Below are 24,918 nucleotides of genomic sequence, written 5' to 3' on the forward strand. Positions count from 1 at the left end.
CGTACACAGGGCTCGTACAGGGCACACACAGGGCATACACAGGGCTCGTACATGGCACACACAGGGCTCGCACAGGGCACACACACAGGGCGTACACAGGGCTCGCACAGGGCACACACAGGGCACACACAGGGCTCGCACAGGGCACGCACAGGGCTCGCACAGGGCACGCACAGGGCTCGCACAGGGCACGCACAGGGCTCGCACAGGGCACACACAGGGCTCGCACAGGGCACACACAGGGCTCGCACAGGGCTCGCACAGGGCACACACAGGGCTCGCACAGGGCTCACACAGGGCACACACAGGGCACACACAGGGCACACACAGGGCACACACAGGGCACACACAGGGCACACACACAGGGCGTACACAGGGCTCACACAGGGCACACACAGGGCACACACAGGGCACACACACAGGGCGTACACAGGGCTCGTACAGGGCACACACAGGGCGTACACAGGGCTCGTACATGGCACACACAGGGCGTACACAGGGCTCGTACATGGCACACACAGGGCTCGCACAGGGCACACGCACAGGGCGTACACAGGGCTCGCACAGGGCACACACAGGGCTCGCACAGGGCACACACAGGGCTCGCACAGGGCACACACAGGGCACACACAGGGCTCGCACAGGGCTCGCACAGGGCACACACAGGGCACACACAGGGCTCGCACAGGGCACACACAGGGCTCGCACAGGGCACACACAGGGCTCGCACAGGGCACACACAGGGCTCGCACAGGGCACACACAGGGCTCGCACAGGGCACACACAGGGCTCGCACAGGGCACACACAGGGCTCGCACAGGGCGTACACAGGGCTCGCACAGGGCACACACAGGGCTCGCACAGGGCACACACACAGGGCGTACACAGGGCTCGCACAGGGCACACACAGGGCTCGCACAGGGCACACACAGGGCTCGCACAGGGCACACACAGGGCTCGCACAGGGCACACACAGGGCTCGCACAGGGCTCGCACAGGGCACACACAGGGCTCGCACAGGGCACACACAGGGCTCACACAGGGCTCGCACAGGGCACACACAGGGCTCGCACAGGGCACACACAGGGCACACACAGGGCACACACAGGGCACGCACAGGGCACACACAGGGCTCGCACAGGGCACACACAGGGCTCGCACAGGGCACACACAGGGCTCGCACAGGGCACACACAGGGCTCGCACAGGGCACACACAGGGCTCGCACAGGGCACACACAGGGCTCGCACAGGGCACGCACAGGGCTCGCACAGGGCACGCACAGGGCACACACAGGGCACACACAGGGCTCGCACAGGGCTCGCACAGGGCTCGCACAGGGCACGCACAGAGCTCGCACAGGGCTCGCACAGGGCACACACAGGGCTCGCACAGGGCACACACAGGGCTCGCACAGGGCACACACAGGGCTCGCACAGGGCTCGCACAGGGCTCGCACAGGGCTCGCACAGGGCACACACAGGGCTCGCACAGGGCTCGCACAGGGCTCGCACAGGGCTCGCACAGGGCACACACAGGGCTCGCACACAGGGCGTACACAGGGCGTACACAGGGCTCGTACAGGGCGTACACAGGGCTCGTACATGGCACACACAGGGCTCGCACAGGGCACACACACAGGGCGTACACAGGGCTCGCACAGGGCACACACAGGGCTCGCACAGGGCACACACAGGGCTCGCACAGGGCACACACAGGGCTCGCACAGGGCACACACAGGGCTCGCACAGGGCACACACAGGGCTCGCACAGGGCACACACAGGGCTCGCACAGGGCACACACAGGGCTCGCACAGGGCACACACAGGGCTCGCACAGGGCACACACAGGGCTCGCACAGGGCACACACAGGGCTCGCACAGGGCACACACAGGGCTCGCACAGGGCACACACAGGGCTCGCACAGGGCACACACAGGGCTCGCACAGGGCACACACAGGGCTCGCACAGGGCACACACAGGGCTCGCACAGGGCACACACAGGGCTCGCACAGGGCACACACAGGGCTCGCACAGGGCACACACAGGGCTCGCACAGGGCACACACAGGGCACGCACAGGGCACACACAGGGCACGCACAGGGCACGCACAGGGCTCGCACAGGGCACGCACAGGGCTCGCACAGGGCACGCACAGGGCTCGCACAGGGCACGCACAGGGCTCGCACAGGGCACGCACAGGGCACGCACAGGGCTCGCACAGGGCACGCACAGGGCTCGCACAGGGCACGCACAGGGCTCGCACAGGGCACGCACAGGGCTCGCACAGGGCACGCACAGGGCTCGCACAGGGCTCACACAGGGCTCGCACAGGGCACACACAGGGCTCGCACAGGGCACACACAGGGCTCGCACAGGGCACACACAGGGCTCGCACAGGGCACACACAGGGCACACACAGGGCTCGCACAGGGCACACACAGGGCTCGCACAGGGCACACACAGGGCTCGCACAGGGCACACACAGGGCTCGCACAGGGCACACACAGGGCTCGCACAGGGCACACACAGGGCTCGCACAGGGCACACACAGGGCTCGCACAGGGCACGCACAGGGCTCGCACAGGGCACGCACAGGGCTCGCACAGGGCTCGCAGAGGGCTCGCACAGGGCACACACAGGGCTCGCACAGGGCACACACAGGGCTCGCACAGGGCACACACAGGGCTCGCACAGGGCACACACAGGGCACACACAGGGCTCGCACAGGGCACACACAGGGCTCGCACAGGGCACACACAGGGCACACACAGGGCTCGCACAGGGCACACACAGGGCTCGCACAGGGCACACACAGGGCACACACAGGGCTCGCACAGGGCACACACAGGGCTCGCACAGGGCACACACAGGGCTCGCACAGGGCACACACAGGGCTCGCACAGGGCACACACAGGGCTCGCACAGGGCACACACAGGGCTCGCACAGGGCACACACAGGGCTCGCACAGGGCACGCACAGGGCTCGCACAGGGCACGCACAGGGCTCGCACAGGGCTCGCAGAGGGCTCGCACAGGGCACACACAGGGCTCGCACAGGGCACACACAGGGCTCGCACAGGGCACACACAGGGCTCGCACAGGGCACACACAGGGCACACACAGGGCTCGCACAGGGCACACACAGGGCTCGCACAGGGCACACACAGGGCTCGCACAGGGCACACACAGGGCTCGCACAGGGCACACACAGGGCTCGCACAGGGCACACACAGGGCTCGCACAGGGCACACACAGGGCTCGCACAGGGCACACACAGGGCTCGCACAGGGCACACACAGGGCTCGCACAGGGCACACACAGGGCTCGCACAGGGCACACACAGGGCTCGCACAGGGCACACACAGGGCTCGCACAGGGCACACACAGGGCTCGCACAGGGCACACACAGGGCTCGCACAGGGCACACACAGGGCTCGCACAGGGCACACACAGGGCTCGCACAGGGCACACACAGGGCTCGCACAGGGCACACACAGGGCTCGCACAGGGCACACACAGGGCTCGCACAGGGCACACACAGGGCTCGCACAGGGCACACACAGGGCTCGCACAGGGCACACACAGGGCTCGCACAGGGCACACACAGGGCTCGCACAGGGCACACACAGGGCTCGCACAGGGCACACACAGGGCTCGCACAGGGCACACACAGGGCACACACAGGGCTCGCACAGGGCACACACAGGGCGTACACAGGGCTCGTACATGGCACACACAGGGCGTACACAGGGCTCGTACATGGCACACACAGGGCTCGCACAGGGCACACACACAGGGCGTACACAGGGCTCACACAGGGCTCGCACAGGGCACACACAGGGCTCGCACAGGGCACACACAGGGCTCGCACAGGGCACACACAGGGCTCACACAGGGCACACACAGGGCTCGCACAGGGCACACACAGGGCTCGCACAGGGCACACACAGGGCTCGCACAGGGCACACACAGGGCACACACAGGGCACACACAGGGCACACACAGGGCACACACAGGGCACACACAGGGCACACACAGGGCTCGCACAGGGCTCGTACAGGGCACACACACATGGCGTACACAGGGCTCGTACAGGGCACACACAGGGCGTACACAGGGCTCGTACATGGCACACACAGGGCTCGCACAGGGCACACACACAGGGCGTACACAGGGCTCGCACAGGGCACACACAGGGCTCGCACAGGGCACGCACAGGGCTCGCACAGGGCACGCACAGGGCACGCACAGGGCTCGCACAGGGCTCGCACAGGGCTCGCACAGGGCTCGCACAGGGCTCGCACAGGGCTCGCACAGGGCTCGCACAGGGCTCGCACAGGGCTCACACAGGGCTCACACAGGGCTCACACAGGGCACACACACAGGGCACACACACAGGGCGTACACAGGGCTCGTACAGGGCGTACACAGGGCTCGTACATGGCACACACAGGGCGTACACAGGGCTCGTACATGGCACACACAGGGCTCGCACAGGGCACACACACAGGGCGTACACAGGGCTCGCACAGGGCACACACAGGGCTCGCACAGGGCACACACAGGGCACACACAGGGCTCGCACAGGGCACACACAGGGCTCGCACAGGGCACACACAGGGCTCGCACAGGGCACACACAGGGCTCGCACAGGGCACACACAGGGCTCGCACAGGGCACACACGGCTCGCACAGGGCACACACAGGGCTCGCACAGGGCACACACAGGGCTCGCACAGGGCACACACAGGGCTCGCACAGGGCACACACGGCTCGCACAGGGCACACACAGGGCTCGCACAGGGCACACACAGGGCTCGCACAGGGCGTACACAGGGCTCGTACAGGGCACACACAGGGCTCGCACAGGGCACACACAGGGCTCGCACAGGGCACACACAGGGCTCGCACAGGGCACACACAGGGCTCGCACAGGGCACACACAGGGCTCGCACAGGGCTCGCACAGGGCTCGCACAGGGCACACACAGGGCTCGCACAGGGCACACACAGGGCTCGCACAGGGCACACACAGGGCTCGCACAGGGCACACACAGGGCTCGCACAGGGCTCGCACAGGGCACACACAGGGCACACACAGGGCTCGCACAGGGCACACACAGGGCTCGCACAGGGCACACACAGGGCTCGCACAGGGCTCGCACAGGGCTCGCACAGGGCTCGCACAGGGCTCACACAGGGCACACACAGGGCACACACAGGGCTCGCACAGGGCACACACAGGGCTCGCACAGGGCACACACAGGGCTCGCACAGGGCACACACAGGGCTCGCACAGGGCACACACAGGGCTCGCACAGGGCACACACAGGGCTCGCACAGGGCACACACAGGGCTCGCACAGGGCACACACAGGGCTCGCACAGGGCACACACAGGGCTCGCACAGGGCACACACAGGGCTCGCACAGGGCACACACAGGGCTCGCACAGGGCACACACAGGGCTCGCACAGGGCACACACAGGGCTCGCACAGGGCACACACAGGGCTCGCACAGGGCACACACAGGGCTCGCACAGGGCACACACAGGGCTCGCACAGGGCACACACAGGGCTCGCACAGGGCACACACAGGGCTCGCACAGGGCACACACAGGGCTCGCACAGGGCACACACAGGGCTCGCACAGGGCACACACAGGGCTCGCACAGGGCACACACAGGGCTCGCACAGGGCTCGCACAGGGCACACACAGGGCTCGCACAGGGCACACACAGGGCTCGCACAGGGCACACACAGGGCTCGCACAGGGCACACACAGGGCTCGCACAGGGCTCGCACAGGGCACACACAGGGCACACACAGGGCACACACAGGGCTCGCACAGGGCACACACAGGGCACACACAGGGCACACACAGGGCACACACAGGGCACACACAGGGCTCGCACAGGGCACACACAGGGCTCGCACAGGGCGCACACAGGGCTCGCACAGGGCGTACACAGGGCTCGTACAGGGCACACACAGGGCTCGTACAGGGCACACACAGGGCTCGCACACAGGGCGTACACAGGGCTCGCACAGGGCACACACAGGGCACACACAGGGCTCGCACAGGGCACACACAGGGCTCGCACAGGGCACACACAGGGCTCGCACAGGGCACACACAGGGCTCGCACAGGGCACACACAGGGCTCGCACAGGGCACACACAGGGCTCGCACAGGGCACACACAGGGCTCGCACAGGGCACACACAGGGCTCGCACAGGGCACACACAGGGCTCGCACAGGGCACACACAGGGCACACACAGGGCACACACAGGGCACACACAGGGCTCGCACAGGGCACACACAGGGCTCGCACAGGGCACACACAGGGCTCGCACAGGGCACACACAGGGCTCGCACAGGGCGTACACAGGGCTCGTACAGGGCACACACAGGGCTCGTACAGGGCACACACAGGGCTCGCACACAGGGCGTACACAGGGCTCGTACAGGGCACACACAGGGCGTACACAGGGCTCGTACATGGCACACACAGGGCTCGTACAGGGCACACACAGGGCGTACACAGGGCTCGTACATGGCACACACAGGGCTCGCACAGGGCACACACACACAGGGCGTACACAGGGCTCGCACAGGGCACACACAGGGCTCGCACAGGGCACGCACAGGGCACACACAGGGCTCGCACAGGGCACACACAGGGCTCGCACAGGGCACACACAGGGCTCGCACAGGGCACACACAGGGCTCGCACAGGGCACACACAGGGCTCGCACAGGGCACACAGGGCTCGCACAGGGCACACACAGGGCTCGCACAGGGCACACACAGGGCTCGCACAGGGCACACACAGGGCTCGCACAGGGCACACACAGGGCTCGCACAGGGCACACACAGGGCTCGCACAGGGCACACACAGGGCTCGCACAGGGCACACACAGGGCTCGCACAGGGCACACACAGGGCTCGCACAGGGCACACACAGGGCTCGCACAGGGCACACACAGGGCTCGCACAGGGCACACACAGGGCTCGCACAGGGCACGCACAGGGCTCGCACAGGGCACGCACAGGGCACACACAGGGCACACACAGGGCACGCACAGGGCTCGCACAAGGCACGCACAGGGCTCGCACAGGGCACGCACAGGGCTCGCACAGGGCACACACAGGGCTCGCACAGGGCACACACAGGGCTCGCACAGGGCACACACAGGGCACTCACACAGGGCTCGCACAGGGCACACACAGGGCTCGCACAGGGCACGCACAGGGCTCGCACAGGGCTCGCACAGGGCACACACAGGGCTCGCACAGGGCTCGCACAGGGCTCGCACAGGGCACACACAGGGCTCGCACAGGGCACGCACAGGGCTCGCACAGGGCACGCACAGGGCACACACAGGGCTCGCACACAGGGCACTCACAGGGCTCGCACAGGGCACACACAGGGCTCGCACAGGGCTCGCACAGGGCTCGCACAGGGCACACACAGGGCTCACACAGGGCTCGCACAGGGCACACACAGGGCACACACAGGGCTCGCACAGGGCACACACAGGGCTCGCACAGGGCACACACAGGGCTCGCACAGGGCACACACAGGGCTCGCACAGGGCACACACAGGGCTCGCACAGGGCACACACAGGGCTCGCACAGGGCACACACAGGGCTCGCACAGGGCACACACAGGGCTCGCACAGGGCACACACAGGGCTCGCACAGGGCACACACAGGGCTCGCACAGGGCACACACAGGGCACGCACAGGGCACGCACAGGGCACGCACAGGGCACGCACAGGGCTCGCACAGGGCACGCACAGGGCTCGCACAGGGCACGCACAGGGCTCGCACAGGGCTCGCACAGGGCACGCACAGGGCTCGCACAGGGCACGCACAGGGCTCGCACAGGGCACGCACAGGGCTCGCACAGGGCACGCACAGGGCTCGCACAGGGCACGCACAGGGCACGCACAGGGCTCGCACAGGGCTCGCACAGGGCTCGCACAGGGCTCGCACAGGGCTCGCACAGGGCACACACAGGGCTCGCACAGGGCACACACAGGGCACACACAGGGCACACACAGGGCTCGCACAGGGCACACACAGGGCTCGCACAGGGCACACACAGGGCTCGCACAGGGCACACACAGGGCTCGCACAGGGCACACACAGGGCTCGCACAGGGCACACACAGGGCTCGCACAGGGCACACACAGGGCTCGCACAGGGCACACACAGGGCTCGCACAGGGCACACACAGGGCTCGCACAGGGCACACACAGGGCTCGCACAGGGCACACACAGGGCTCGCACAGGGCACACACAGGGCTCGCACAGGGCACACACAGGGCTCGCACAGGGCACACACAGGGCTCGCACAGGGCACACACAGGGCTCGCACAGGGCACACACAGGGCTCGCACAGGGCACACACAGGGCTCGCACAGGGCACACACAGGGCTCGCACAGGGCACACACAGGGCTCGCACAGGGCACACACAGGGCTCGCACAGGGCACACACAGGGCTCGCACAGGGCACACACAGGGCTCGCACAGGGCACACACAGGGCTCGCACAGGGCACACACAGGGCTCGCACAGGGCACACACAGGGCTCGCACAGGGCACACACAGGGCTCGCACAGGGCACACACAGGGCTCGCACAGGGCACACACAGGGCTCGCACAGGGCACACACAGGGCTCGCACAGGGCACACACAGGGCTCGCACAGGGCACACACAGGGCTCGCACAGGGCACACACAGGGCTCGCACAGGGCACACACAGGGCGTACACAGGGCTCGTACATGGCACACACAGGGCGTACACAGGGCTCGTACATGGCACACACAGGGCTCGCACAGGGCACACACACAGGGCGTACACAGGGCTCACACAGGGCTCGCACAGGGCACACACAGGGCTCGCACAGGGCACACACAGGGCTCGCACAGGGCACACACAGGGCTCGCACAGGGCACACACAGGGCTCGCACAGGGCACACACAGGGCTCGCACAGGGCACACACAGGGCTCGCACAGGGCACACACAGGGCACACACAGGGCACACACAGGGCACACACAGGGCACACACAGGGCACACACAGGGCTCGCACAGGGCTCGTACAGGGCACACACACATGGCGTACACAGGGCTCGTACAGGGCACACACAGGGCGTACACAGGGCTCGTACATGGCACACACAGGGCTCGCACAGGGCACACACACAGGGCGTACACAGGGCTCGCACAGGGCACACACAGGGCTCGCACAGGGCACAGACAGGGCACACACAGGGCTCGCACAGGGCACGCACAGGGCTCGCACAGGGCACGCACAGGGCTCGCACAGGGCTCGCACAGGGCTCGCACAGGGCTCGCACAGGGCTCGCACAGGGCTCACACAGGGCTCACACAGGGCACACACACAGGGCGTACACAGGGCTCGTACAGGGCGTACACAGGGCTCGTACATGGCACACACAGGGCGTACACAGGGCTCGTACATGGCACACACAGGGCTCGCACAGGGCACACACACAGGGCGTACACAGGGCTCGCACAGGGCACACACAGGGCTCGCACAGGGCACACACAGGGCTCGCACAGGGCTCGCACAGGGCTCGCACAGGGCACACACAGGGCTCGCACAGGGCACACACAGGGCTCGCACAGGGCACACACAGGGCTCGCACAGGGCACACACAGGGCTCGCACAGGGCACACACAGGGCTCGCACAGGGCACACACAGGGCTCGCACAGGGCACACACGGCTCGCACAGGGCACACACAGGGCTCGCACAGGGCACACACAGGGCTCGCACAGGGCACACACGGCTCGCACAGGGCACACACAGGGCTCGCACAGGGCACACACGGCTCGCACAGGGCTCGCACAGGGCACACACAGGGCTCGCACAGGGCGTACACAGGGCTCGTACAGGGCACACACAGGGCTCGCACAGGGCACACACACAGGGCGTACACAGGGCTCGCACAGGGCACACACAGGGCTCGCACAGGGCACACACAGGGCTCGCACAGGGCACACACAGGGCACACACAGGGCTCGCACAGGGCACGCACAGGGCTCGCACAGGGCTCGCACAGGGCTCGCACAGGGCACACACAGGGCTCGCACAGGGCACACACAGGGCTCGCACAGGGCACACACAGGGCTCGCACAGGGCACACACAGGGCTCGCACAGGGCACACACAGGGCTCGCACAGGGCACGCACAGGGCTCGCACAGGGCACACACAGGGCTCGCACAGGGCACACACAGGGCTCGCACAGGGCACACACAGGGCTCGCACAGGGCACACACAGGGCTCGCACAGGGCTCGCACAGGGCTCACACAGGGCACACACAGGGCACACACAGGGCTCGCACAGGGCACACACAGGGCTCGCACAGGGCACACACAGGGCTCGCACAGGGCACACACAGGGCTCGCACAGGGCACACACAGGGCTCGCACAGGGCACACACAGGGCTCGCACAGGGCACACACAGGGCTCGCACAGGGCACACACAGGGCTCGCACAGGGCACACACAGGGCTCGCACAGGGCACACACAGGGCTCGCACAGGGCACACACAGGGCTCGCACAGGGCACACACAGGGCTCGCACAGGGCACACACAGGGCTCGCACAGGGCACACACAGGGCTCGCACAGGGCACACACAGGGCTCGCACAGGGCACACACAGGGCTCGCACAGGGCACACACAGGGCTCGCACAGGGCACACACAGGGCTCGCACAGGGCACACACAGGGCTCGCACAGGGCACACACAGGGCTCGCACAGGGCTCGCACAGGGCACACACAGGGCTCGCACAGGGCACACACAGGGCTCGCACAGGGCACACACAGGGCTCGCACAGGGCACACACAGGGCTCGCACAGGGCTCGCACAGGGCACACACAGGGCACACACAGGGCACACACAGGGCTCGCACAGGGCACACACAGGGCTCGCACAGGGCACACACAGGGCTCGCACAGGGCACACACAGGGCTCGCACAGGGCGCACACAGGGCTCGCACAGGGCGTACACAGGGCTCGTACAGGGCACACACAGGGCTCGTACAGGGCACACACAGGGCTCGCACACAGGGCGTACACAGGGCTCGCACAGGGCACACACAGGGCACACACAGGGCTCGCACAGGGCACACACAGGGCTCGCACAGGGCTCGCACAGGGCACACACAGGGCTCGTACAGGGCACACACAGGGCTCGCACACAGGGCGTACACAGGGCTCGCACAGGGCACACACAGGGCACACACAGGGCTCGCACAGGGCACACACAGGGCTCGCACAGGGCTCGCACAGGGCACACACAGGGCTCGCACAGGGCACACACAGGGCTCGCACAGGGCACACACAGGGCTCGCACAGGGCACACACAGGGCTCGCACAGGGCACACACAGGGCTCGCACAGGGCACACACAGGGCTCGCACAGGGCACACACAGGGCTCGCACAGGGCACACACAGGGCACACACAGGGCACACACAGGGCACACACAGGGCACACACAGGGCACACACAGGGCTCGCACAGGGCACACACAGGGCTCGCACAGGGCACACACAGGGCTCGCACAGGGCACACACAGGGCTCGCACAGGGCACACACAGGGCTCGCACAGGGCGTACACAGGGCTCGTACAGGGCACACACAGGGCTCGTACAGGGCACACACAGGGCTCGCACACAGGGCGTACACAGGGCTCGTACAGGGCACACACAGGGCGTACACAGGGCTCGTACATGGCACACACAGGGCTCGCACAGGGCACACACACACAGGGCGTACACAGGGCTCGCACAGGGCACGCACAGGGCTCGCACAGGGCACGCACAGGGCACGCACAGGGCACACACAGGGCTCGCACAGGGCACACACAGGGCTCGCACAGGGCACACACAGGGCTCGCACAGGGCACACACAGGGCTCGCACAGGGCACACACAGGGCTCGCACAGGGCACACACAGGGCTCGCACAGGGCACACACAGGGCTCGCACAGGGCACACAGGGCTCGCACAGGGCACACACAGGGCTCGCACAGGGCACACACAGGGCTCGCACAGGGCACACACAGGGCTCGCACAGGGCACACACAGGGCTCGCACAGGGCACACACAGGGCTCGCACAGGGCACACACAGGGCTCGCACAGGGCACGCACAGGGCACACACAGGGCTCGCACAGGGCACGCACAGGGCACACACAGGGCTCGCACAGGGCACGCACAGGGCACACACAGGGCACACACAGGGCACACACAGGGCACACACCGGGCACGCACAGGGCTCGCACAGGGCACGCACAGGGCACGCACAGGGCTCGCACAGGGCACACACAGGGCTCGCACAGGGCACACACAGGGCACTCACAGGGCTCACACAGGGCACACACAGGGCTCGCACAGGGCACGCACAGGGCTCGCACAGGGCACGCACAGGGCTCGCACAGGGCTCGCACAGGGCACACACAGGGCTCGCACAGGGCTCGCACAGGGCTCGCACAGGGCACGCACAGGGCTCGCACAGGGCACGCACAGGGCTCGCACAGGGCACGCACAGGGCACACACAGGGCTCGCACACAGGGCACTCACAGGGCTCGCACAGGGCACACACAGGGCTCGCACAGGGCACACACAGGGCTCGCACAGGGCACACACAGGGCTCGCACAGGGCACACACAGGGCTCGCACAGGGCACACACAGGGCTCGCACAGGGCACACACAGGGCTCGCACAGGGCACACACAGGGCTCGCACAGGGCACACACAGGGCTCGCACAGGGCACACACAGGGCTCGCACAGGGCACGCACAGGGCTCGCACAGGGCACGCACAGGGCTCGCACAGGGCACGCACAGGGCTCGCACAGGGCACGCACAGGGCTCGCACAGGGCACGCACAGGGCTCGCACAGGGCTCGCACAGGGCACACACAGGGCTCGCACAGGGCACACACAGGGCTCGCACAGGGCACACACAGGGCTCGCACAGGGCACACACAGGGCTCGCACAGGGCACACACAGGGCTCGCACAGGGCACACACAGGGCTCGCACAGGGCACACACAGGGCTCGCACAGGGCACACACAGGGCTCGCACAGGGCACACACAGGGCTCGCACAGGGCACACACAGGGCTCGCACAGGGCACACACAGGGCTCGCACAGGGCACACACAGGGCTCGCACAGGGCACACACAGGGCTCGCACAGGGCACACACAGGGCACACACAGGGCTCGCACAGGGCACACACAGGGCACTCACAGGGCTCGCACAGGGCACACACAGGGCTCGCACAGGGCACACACAGGGCTCGCACAGGGCACACACAGGGCTCGCACAGGGCACACACAGGGCTCGCACAGGGCACACACAGGGCTCGCACAGGGCACACACAGGGCTCGCACAGGGCACACACAGGGCTCGCACAGGGCACACACAGGGCTCGCACAGGGCACACACAGGGCTCGCACAGGGCACACACAGGGCTCGCACAGGGCACACACAGGGCTCGCACAGGGCACACACAGGGCTCGCACAGGGCACACACAGGGCTCGCACAGGGCACACACAGGGCTCGCACAGGGCACACACAGGGCTCGCACAGGGCACACACAGGGCTCGCACAGGGCACACACAGGGCTCGCACAGGGCACACACAGGGCTCGCACAGGGCACACACAGGGCTCGCACAGGGCACACACAGGGCTCGCACAGGGCACACACAGGGCTCGCACAGGGCACACACAGGGCTCGCACAGGGCACACACAGGGCTCGCACAGGGCACACACAGGGCTCGCACAGGGCACACACAGGGCTCGCACAGGGCACACACAGGGCTCGCACAGGGCACACACAGGGCTCGCACAGGGCACACACAGGGCTCGCACAGGGCACACACAGGGCTCGCACAGGGCACACACAGGGCACACACAGGGCTCGCACAGGGCACACACAGGGCTCGCACAGGGCACACACAGGGCTCGCACAGGGCACACACAGGGCTCGCACAGGGCACACACAGGGCTCGCACAGGGCACACACAGGGCTCGCACAGGGCACACACAGGGCTCGCACAGGGCACACACAGGGCTCGCACAGGGCACACACAGGGCTCGCACAGGGCACACACAGGGCTCGCACAGGGCACACACAGGGCTCGCACAGGGCACTCACAGGGCTCGCACAGGGCACTCACAGGGCTCGCACAGGGCACACACAGGGCACACACAGGGCTCGCACAGGGCACACACAGGGCGTACACAGGGCTCGTACAGGGCACACACAGGGCGTACACAGGGCTCGTACATGGCACACACAGGGCGTACACAGGGCTCGTACATGGCACACACAGGGCTCGCACAGGGCACACACACAGGGCGTACACAGGGCTCGCACAGGGCACACACAGGGCTCGCACAGGGCACACACAGGGCTCGCACAGGGCACACACAGGGCTCGCACAGGGCACACACAGGGCGTACACAGGGCACACACAGGGCGTACACAGGGCTCGTACATGGCACACACAGGGCGTACACAGGGCTCGTACATGGCACACACAGGGCTCGCACAGGGCACACACAGGGCTCGCACAGGGCACACACAGGGCTCGCACAGGGCACACACAGGGCTCGCACAGGGCACACACAGGGCTCGCACAGGGCACACACAGGGCTCGCACAGGGCACACACAGGGCTCGCACAGGGCACACACAGGGCTCGCACAGGGCTCGCACAGGGCACACACAGGGCACACACAGGGCTCGCACAGGGCTCGCACAGGGCTCGCACAGGGCTCGCACAGGGCTCGCACAGGGCACACACAGGGCTCGCACAGGGCACACACAGGGCACACACAGGGCTCGCACAGGGCTCGCACAGGGCACACACAGGGCACACACAGGGCTCGCACAGGGCTCGCACAGGGCACACACAGGGCTCGCACAGGGCACACACAGGGCTCGCACAGGGCACACACAGGGCTCGCACAGGGCACACACAGGGCTCGCACAGGGCACACACAGGGCTCGCACAGGGCACACACAGGGCTCGCACAGGGCACACACAGGGCTCGCACAGGGCACACACAGGGCTCGCACAGGGCACACACAGGGCTCGCACAGGGCACACACAGGGCTCGCACAGGGCACACACAGGGCTCGCACAGGGCACACACAGGGCTCGCACAGGGCACACACAGGGCTCGCACAGGGCACACACAGGGCTCGCACAGGGCACACACAGGGCTCGCACAGGGCACACACAGGGCTCGCACAGGGCACACACAGGGCTCGCACAGGGCACACACAGGGCTCGCACAGGGCACACACAGGGCTCGCACAGGGCACACACAGGGCTCGCACAGGGCACACACAGGGCTCGCACAGGGCACACACAGGGCTCGCACAGGGCACACACAGGGCTCGCACAGGGCACACACAGGGCTCGCACAGGGCACACACAGGGCTCGCACAGGGCACACACAGGGCTCGCACAGGGCACACACAGGGCTCGCACAGGGCACACACAGGGCTCGCACAGGGCACACACAGGGCTCGCACAGGGCACACACAGGGCTCGCACAGGGCACACACAGGGCTCGCACAGGGCACACACAGGGCTCGCACAGGGCACACACAGGGCTCGCACAGGGCACACACAGGGCTCGCACAGGGCACACACAGGGCTCGCACAGGGCACACACAGGGCTCGCACAGGGCACACACAGGGCTCGCACAGGGCACACACAGGGCTCGCACAGGGCACACACAGGGCTCGCACAGGGCACACACAGGGCTCGCACAGGGCACACACAGGGCTCGCACAGGGCACACACAGGGCTCGCACAGGGCACACACAGGGCTCGCACAGGGCACACACAGGGCTCGCACAGGGCACACACAGGGCTCGCACAGGGCTCGCACAGGGCACACACAGGGCTCGCACAGGGCACACACAGGGCTCGCACAGGGCACACACAGGGCTCGCACAGGGCACACACAGGGCTCGCACAGGGCACACACAGGGCTCGCACAGGGCACACACAGGGCTCGCACAGGGCACGCACAGGGCTCGCACAGGGCACGCACAGGGCTCGCACAGGGCTCGCACAGGGCTCGCACAGGGCACACACAGGGCACACACAGGGCACACACAGGGCACACACAGGGCTCGCACAGGGCACACACAGGGCTCGCACAGGGCACACACAGGGCTCGCACAGGGCACACACAGGGCTCGCACAGGGCACACACAGGGCTCGCACAGGGCACACACAGGGCTCGCACAGGGCACACACAGGGCTCGCACAGGGCTCGCACAGGGCTCGCACAGGGCTCGCACAGGGCACACACAGGGCACACACAGGGCACACACAGGGCTCGCACAGGGCACACACAGGGCTCGCACAGGGCACACACAGGGCTCGCACAGGGCACACACAGGGCTCGCACAGGGCACACACAGGGCTCGCACAGGGCACACACAGGGCTCGCACAGGGCACACACAGGGCTCGCACAGGGCACACACAGGGCTCGCACAGGGCACACACAGGGCTCGCACAGGGCACACACAGGGCTCGCACAGGGCACACACAGGGCTCGCACAGGGCACACACAGGGCTCGCACAGGGCACACACAGGGCTCGCACAGGGCACACACAGGGCTCGCACAGGGCACACACAGGGCTCGCACAGGGCACACACAGGGCTCGCACAGGGCACACACAGGGCTCGCACAGGGCACACACAGGGCTCGCACAGGGCACGCACAGGGCTCGCACAGGGCACGCACAGGGCTCGCACAGGGCACGCACAGGGCTCGCACAGGGCACACACAGGGCTCGCACAGGGCACACACAGGGCTCGCACAGGGCACACACAGGGCTCGCACAGGGCACACACAGGGCTCGCACAGGGCACACACAGGGCTCGCACAGGGCTCGCACAGGGCACACACAGGGCTCGCACAGGGCTCGCACAGGGCTCGCACAGGGCACACACAGGGCTCGCACAGGGCTCGCACAGGGCTCGCACAGGGCTCGCACAGGGCTCGCACAGGGCTCGCACAGGGCTCGCACAGGGCACACACAGGGCTCGCACAGGGCTCGCACAGGGCTCGCACAGGGCACACACAGGGCTCGCACAGGGCACACACAGGGCTCGCACAGGGCACACACAGGGCTCGCACAGGGCACACACAGGGCTCGCACAGGGCACACACAGGGCTCGCACAGGGCACACACAGGGCTCGCACAGGGCACACACAGGGCTCGCACAGGGCACACACAGGGCTCGCACAGGGCACACACAGGGCTCGCACAGGGCACACACAGGGCACACACAGGGCTCGCACAGGGCTCGCACAGGGCTCGCACAGGGCTCGCACAGGGCTCGCACAGGGCACACACAGGGCTCGCACAGGGCACACACAGGGCTCGCACAGGGCACACACAGGGCTCGCACAGGGCACACACAGGGCACACACAGGGCTCGCACAGGGCACACACAGGGCACACACAGGGCACACACAGGGCACACACAGGGCACACACAGGGCACACACAGGGCACGCACAGGGCTCGCACAGGGCTCGCACAGGGCTCGCACAGGGCACACACAGGGCTCACACAGGGCTCACACAGGGCTCGCACAGGGCTCGCACAGGGCTCGCACAGGGCACACACAGGGCACACACAGGGCACACACAGGGCACACACAGGGCACACACAGGGCACACACAGGGCTCGCACAGGGCACACACAGGGCTCGCACAGGGCACACACAGGGCTCGCACAGGGCACACACAGGGCACACACAGGGCACACACAGGGCTCACACAGGGCTCGCACAGGGCACACACAGGGCACACACAGGGCTCACACAGGGCACACACAGGGCACACACAGGGCACACACAGGGCACACACAGGGCACACACAGGGCACACACAGGGCACACACAGGGCACACACAGGGCACACACAGGGCTCGCACAGGGCTCGCACAGGGCACACACAGGGCTCGCACAGGGCACACACAGGGCTCGCACAGGGCACACACAGGGCTCGCACAGGGCACACACAGGGCTCGCACAGGGCTCGCACAGGGCACACACAGGGCTCGCACAGGGCACACACAGGGCTCGCACAGGGCACACACAGGGCTCGCACAGGGCACACACAGGGCTCGCACAGGGCACACACAGGGCTCGCACAGGGCACACACAGGGCTCGCACAGGGCACACACAGGGCTCGCACAGGGCACACACAGGGCTCGCACAGGGCACACACAGGGCACACACAGGGCTCACACAGGGCACACACAGGGCACACACAGGGCTCACACAGGGCTCACACAGGGCACACACAGGGCACACACAGGGCACACACAGGGCACGCACAGGGCACACACAGGGCTCACACAGGGCTCGCACAGGGCACACACAGGGCTCGCACAGGGCTCGCACAGGGCACACACAGGGCTCGCACAGGGCACACACAGGGCTCGCACAGGGCTCGCACAGGGCTCGCACAGGGCACGCACAGGGCTCGCACAGGGCTCGCACAGGGCACGCACAGGGCTCGCACAGGGCACACACAGGGCTCGCACAGGGCTCGCACAGGGCACACACAGGGCTCGCACAGGGCACACACAGGGCTCGCACAGGGCACACACAGGGCTCGCACAGGGCACACACAGGGCTCGCACAGGGCACACACAGGGCTCGCACAGGGCACACACAGGGCTCGCACAGGGCACACACAGGGCTCGCACAGGGCACACACAGGGCTCGCACAGGGCACACACAGGGCTCGCACAGGGCACACACAGGGCTCGCACAGGGCACACACAGGGCTCGCACAGGGCACACACAGGGCTCGCACAGGGCACACACAGGGCTCGCACAGGGCACACACAGGGCACACACAGGGCTCGCACAGGGCACACACAGGGCTCGCACAGGGCACACACAGGGCTCGCACAGGGCACACACAGGGCTCGCACAGGGCACACACAGGGCACACACAGGGCACACACAGGGCACACACAGGGCACACACAGGGCACACACAGGGCACGCACAGGGCTCGCACAGGGCTCGCACAGGGCTCGCACAGGGCACACACAGGGCTCACACAGGGCTCACACAGGGCTCGCACAGGGCACACACAGGGCTCGCACAGGGCTCGCACAGGGCACACACAGGGCTCGCACAGGGCACACACAGGGCTCGCACAGGGCTCGCACAGGGCTCGCACAGGGCACGCACAGGGCTCGCACAGGGCTCGCACAGGGCACGCACAGGGCTCGCACAGGGCACACACAGGGCTCGCACAGGGCTCGCACAGGGCACACACAGGGCTCGCACAGGGCACACACAGGGCTCGCACAGGGCACACACAGGGCTCGCACAGGGCACACACAGGGCTCGCACAGGGCACACACAGGGCTCGCACAGGGCACACACAGGGCTCGCACAGGGCACACACAGGGCTCGCACAGGGCACACACAGGGCTCGCACAGGGCACACACAGGGCTCGCACAGGGCACACACAGGGCTCGCACAGGGCACACACAGGGCTCGCACAGGGCACACACAGGGCTCGCACAGGGCACACACAGGGCACACACAGGGCTCGCACAGGGCACACACAGGGCTCGCACAGGGCACACACAGGGCTCGCACAGGGCACACACAGGGCACACACACATGGCTCGTACAGGGCGTACACAGGGCACACACAGGGCACACACAGGGCACACACAGGGCACACACAGGGCTCGTACAGGGCTCGTACAGGGCACATACAGGGCGTACACAGGGCTCGTACATGGCACACACATGGCTCGTACAGGGCGTACACAGGGCACACACATGGCTCGTACAGGGCGCACACACACACGGCTCATACAGAGCGGCACATGAAGGGCACATGCACGGCACATATAGTGCACACCGAGGGCTCGGGTTCTACATCATTACAGACCTCCATATCACGTCCTACTCACAGCACGAGCTTAGCCCGCACGCCAGACTCCACTACCTAGCAACCAAGAAGTAAACCATGCTGGGTTCCCATGGTGACACGGAAGTCACCATCTGACTGTGTTGTATTTCCTGCTCTGCTAAATTCGCACAGGATTGTGGGAGGGCGGTTGGCGCCGGTGGTTTCATTTATTGCGTGTCAGTGACTTCTGAGTTCTGCGTGTATTTGTATAGAAAATGAACGGGTTCTATAGGTTCCGCCTCTCACAGCATAGGTTGTATTGTAGATATATATATATATATATATATATATATATATATATATATATATATATATGTAATAGATAATATATACATGTGTGTATATACATATTACATATGTGTAACATATAGGGTATATATATATATACCCACTGCATATCCAGTTAGAGCATGTGCTTATACTAAAGAATTGCTGGGAGTTGTAGTTTGTTCACCCAGCTGGGCAGTCACAGGTTAGAGACCACAGCTATCTCAACCTACGTATGTATACACTTGTGTCTTAGGTTAGGTTCACATTTCCGTCAATTTGTATCAGTCACAATTCGCGGCTCTGGTAAACAACGGAATCCGTTTGGCGGATTCCGTTGTTCCCATAGACTTGTATGAGCGGCGGATTGTAACTGATGATGCTGCGTTGCATCCTCCGCCCGACTGATCAGTTGTGGAACGACTGACCGCCGGGCGGCAGGAACGCAGCTTATAAGGTTTTTTGAGCAGCGCAATCCGTAAGATTTTGCTGCGCATGCTCTCTGGCTCCCTGCACACGTAACCAAGGTAAATATTGGGTAACCAAGCAAAGTGCTTTGCTTAGTTACCCGATATTTTCCCTGGCTATGTGTGTAGGGAGCCCCACACTTCCCCACTCGGCTCCGCTCCCTCCTGCACTCGGCATGTACACACACACTCACCTGTCCCCAGCCATGCAGTCCCTGGCACTGACGTCCTCAGCGCCATGGCCCCGCTCGGCTCCACCCACCCCGCACTCCACCACCCCCCCGCACACAATCTTGGCGGCCGAACAATCAGCTGATCACCCGGCGGCCAGCTGCTGTGAGCAATCGGCTGATCACCCGACGTCCGGCTGCTGTGAGCTATTGACTGATCACCCCGCGGCCGGCTGCTGTGAGCGATCGGCTGATCACCCGGCAGCCGGCTGCTGTGAGCGATCGGCTGATCACCCGGCGGCTGTGAGCGATCAGCTGATCGCCTGGCGGCCGGCTTTTGAGAGCAATCAGTTGATCGGCCGGTTTTTGTGATCAGCTGATCGTTCACAATAGCCTGCCGCCGGTAAAACAGTAAAAAAAAAAAAAAAACAGATCGATGTTTTGCAGCATTTTTGCAGTCAGTTGGTTTCTCTCTCGGTCTCTATCTCTCTCCGTCTCACCCCCTCTCTCATACTCACCAATCAAAGGCGTGGCGCTGCACAGCTGTCACACTGCTCCGGCGGCTTCTCCTCTTTTGAAAATTCCGGCCGCTCATTATTCCATATCGTATTCCCTGCTTTCCCCGCCCACTGGCGCCTATGATTGGTTGCAGTTATCCGAGCCCCCACGCTGAGTGACAGCTGTCTCACTGCAACCAATCACAGCCGCCGGTGGGCGGGTCTATATTGTGCAGTACAATAAATAAAGAAATAATTAAAAAAAAAAAACGGTGGGCAGTCCCCCCAAATTTTGATACCAGCCAAGATAAAGCTACACGGCTAGAGGCTGGTAGTCTCAGGATGGAGAGCTCCCCAGCCTAAAAATATATCAGCCAGCAGCCGCCCGGAATTGCCGCATCCATTAGATGCGACAGTCCCGGGACTCTACCCGGCTCATCCCGAATTGCCCTGGTGCCTTGGCAATCGAGTTACTAAGGAGTTGTTGGCAGCCCATAGCCGCCACTAAGTCATAGGTTAATCATGGCAGGCGTCTATGAGACACCCCCAATGATTAACCTGTAAATGAAAGGAAATAAACACACCCGAAAAAATCATTCATTTGGAATAAAAGACAAAAAAACACCCTCTTTCACCACTTTATTAACTCCCAAATACCCCTCCAGGTCCGACGTAATCCACACAAGGTCCCACGATGCTTTCAGCTCTGCTACATCTGACAGGTGCGTCCGTAGAACACCGACACTCCTGTGAGCTCCACAGAGCAACTGAAGTGAATCGTGCTGTCAGCGGAGATGTCACTGAGGTAGTGTGGGTGTGGGCGGTGATGATGGGGGCGGTAGTGCCTGCGTGTGTGCGGTGATGATGGGTGCGGTAGTGCCTGCGTGTGTGCAGTGATGATGAGGGCGGTAGTGCCGGTGTTTGCGGTGATGATGGGGGTGGTAGTGCCGCTCTTCGGTGATGATGGGGGCGGTAGTGCCGGTGTGCGCAGTGATGAAGGGGGCGGTAGTGCCTGTGTCTGTGCGGTGATGATGGGGCGATAGTGCCGGTGTGTGTGCAGTGATGATGGGGGCGGTAGTGCCAAGGTGTGCGCAGTGATGATGGGGGCGAAGGGCCGGTGTGTGCGGTGATGATGGGGACGGTAGTGCCGATTTGTGCGGTGATGATGGGTGCGGTAGTGCCGGTGTGTGCGGTGATGATGGGGACTTTCTCTCGGCTAAAGAAAACTAAAAGAACGCAACACGTTATTTCACAGGAATCCGTTGCCTCAAAGACCCCCAGACACTCCAAGTCATGGGGACCCACCAACTAGAGACAGGTGCAGGGGAAAGAAGCCACCAGGTTACCACACCGGCACTGGGACTATGGGGACCAGTGGTGAGGACCAGCCTTCTTGAAAGCCATAACAACTCTGTGAGTAAAGAAACCAGTTACACTACAATCCCTTGTGTGGCCTACCTTCTTTCCGCGCCTAACTCCATCACCTACCCCCTGGGGCCAGGCCCTACTTGTGGAGAAAGAATGTATGTTTGGAACACCAATGGTGTGAACAGGGTGCAAGACTCAAAAATATACAACTAAACAATCGGATAAAGAGTTGCACACCAGTCACAATGTATAGGGGAATAATGAAAAGCATAACTGCTATAGGAATACTAGAATGAAAAATACAATGGACTATGTGAAATAAGTGAAAAATATGAAAATGGTATCTGCATAACTGCTATGAAAAATAAGAATGAGAGATATTTAGCCATTGTATTGATCAATGCAAAGGAGCCCCAAAACCAAACGCCAAGGTAATCTCTATTTTTGGGGTCCCTAACCTATTGGTGTTCCAGACATACATTCTTTAGTCAGTATGCCCTTTTTGTCTGAGAACCCTGCCCCACCCATAGCCATGTGTCTTATTTCACACATATATAGCTTGGTCCCTTGCTTCCCATACAGAGCAAGTTTTTAACTGCAGGTGAGGTTACACATAGGTTAGGGACCCCAAAAATAGAGATTACCTTGGCGTTTGGTTTTGGGGCTCCTTTGCATTGATCAATACAATGGCTAAATATCTCTCATTCCTATTTTTCATAGCAGTTATGCAGATACCATTTTCATATTTTTCACTTATTTCACATAGTCCATTGTATTTTTCATTCTAGTATTCCTATAGCAGTTATGCTTTTCATTATTCCCCTATACATTGTGACTGGTGTGCAACTCTTTATCCTATTGTCTACTTGTGGAGAAAAACCTACCAGAGGTGCCAGACCAGATGATATATGCACAAACAGAATGTTTTCTGGTGTCATCTATAGGTCACAGTTCAGACACTGTGCATCACACCTATCTATATGATGGGCTCTCATTGCAAAGCCTTATTAGTGTGCAAGTTTTTTGCTAAGCAGCTGCCCCGTTCCCCTCTAGGTTGAATGGGTTGAGTGGCTGTGACATCAGCATCTTGCACCTGGGCTGTGACCGCCTCCAAGAAGAAGGTTTAACACATTCTGTTTGTGCATATATCATCTGTTTTGGCACCTCTGGTAGGTTTTTCTTTTTTGATATAGTTCTATGTGGCCCTACTTGCGGAGGGCCCAACACCCAGGCTGCCATTAACATCAGCCCCAGCGGTGAGAGACTATGCAGTAGTGGCTCTATCTACTTAGCCGCAACCCGCAAGTGGCGTCACGACAAACCCTTTATTATTATTCCTCTGTACATAACCCCTTTCAAGCGACTCCCAGGGTCACGGAACCGGGCAACGGCCACCCAGTGAACTGTCCCCATAAATATATGGCCCGGGACCGAGGGGGTGAGACAAATACAGACATAGTATGGGGAGCAATTGGGGGAATGCACACTAGCATAGTATGTGGTGCAAACCAGAAATGTTGAGGACACAGACTAAACAGTGAGGGCGCAAATTTGAGGTCATGGTATGAGGAGCAAGTGGGCAGTGGGTGTGGACACAGTATGGGGAGCGAGGGGTAAATATATATGAACTCAGTATGGGGATGGAAGGGAGTTGAGTATGGAGGTAGTGAGGAGACAGTATGTGTTGATAAAAATATGTGGAGGCACAAAACAGAGAATGGGTAGTGGCCGGTGGGGCTGTATGGAGTGGGAGTAGATTGTGGAGGAGAGGAGGGGAGTGTGATGAGTGAGCACAGTATTATAAGGGGACACAATGTGAGAGGACAGTGTGAAGAGTGGACCCAGTATGAATGAAAAGGAGAGGGCAATATGGAGGGCATGTACCATAAGAGGGACAGTGTGTGGGTTATACTTTGTGCAAAGAACACAGTGAAGTACAATTATTTGTTCAGGGTCAGGGCTGTATTTGCCACTAGGCACTGGAGGGCCGGTGCCTGCGGCAGCGCCTTCCAGAGGGCGGTGCCAAGACCAAAACTAAAAAAATTAATTATTTTTTTTTTTTTTTTAAATCTTCCTCCCTCATCCAAACTCTTTATTAAATC

At 64.0% G+C, this 24,918-nt stretch overlaps 1 protein-coding gene across 3 annotated transcripts in view; it reads right to left on the reverse strand.

The window, feature by feature from the left end:
* Positions 1-24,918, reverse strand: part of CFAP251 (cilia and flagella associated protein 251) — a 235,633-nt gene that overhangs the window by 204,051 nt on the left and 6,664 nt on the right. The window contains exon 1 of one of the 3 annotated variants that reach the window (XM_075323353.1): positions 20,049-20,121. The exons of 1 other annotated variant lie outside the window; for it this stretch is intronic. Coding sequence is in view for 1 of the 2 variants with exons in the window: in XM_075323331.1 (XP_075179446.1) it covers positions 20,027-20,032 (6 nt within the window). In the remaining variant the exon portion in view is untranslated. One more of the 3 variants, XM_075323331.1, reaches the window with a different exon arrangement.

The sequence above is a fragment of the Anomaloglossus baeobatrachus genome, chromosome 1 (genome assembly GCF_048569485.1).
Source record: "Anomaloglossus baeobatrachus isolate aAnoBae1 chromosome 1, aAnoBae1.hap1, whole genome shotgun sequence".
Taxonomy (NCBI): Eukaryota; Metazoa; Chordata; class Amphibia; order Anura; family Aromobatidae; genus Anomaloglossus; species Anomaloglossus baeobatrachus.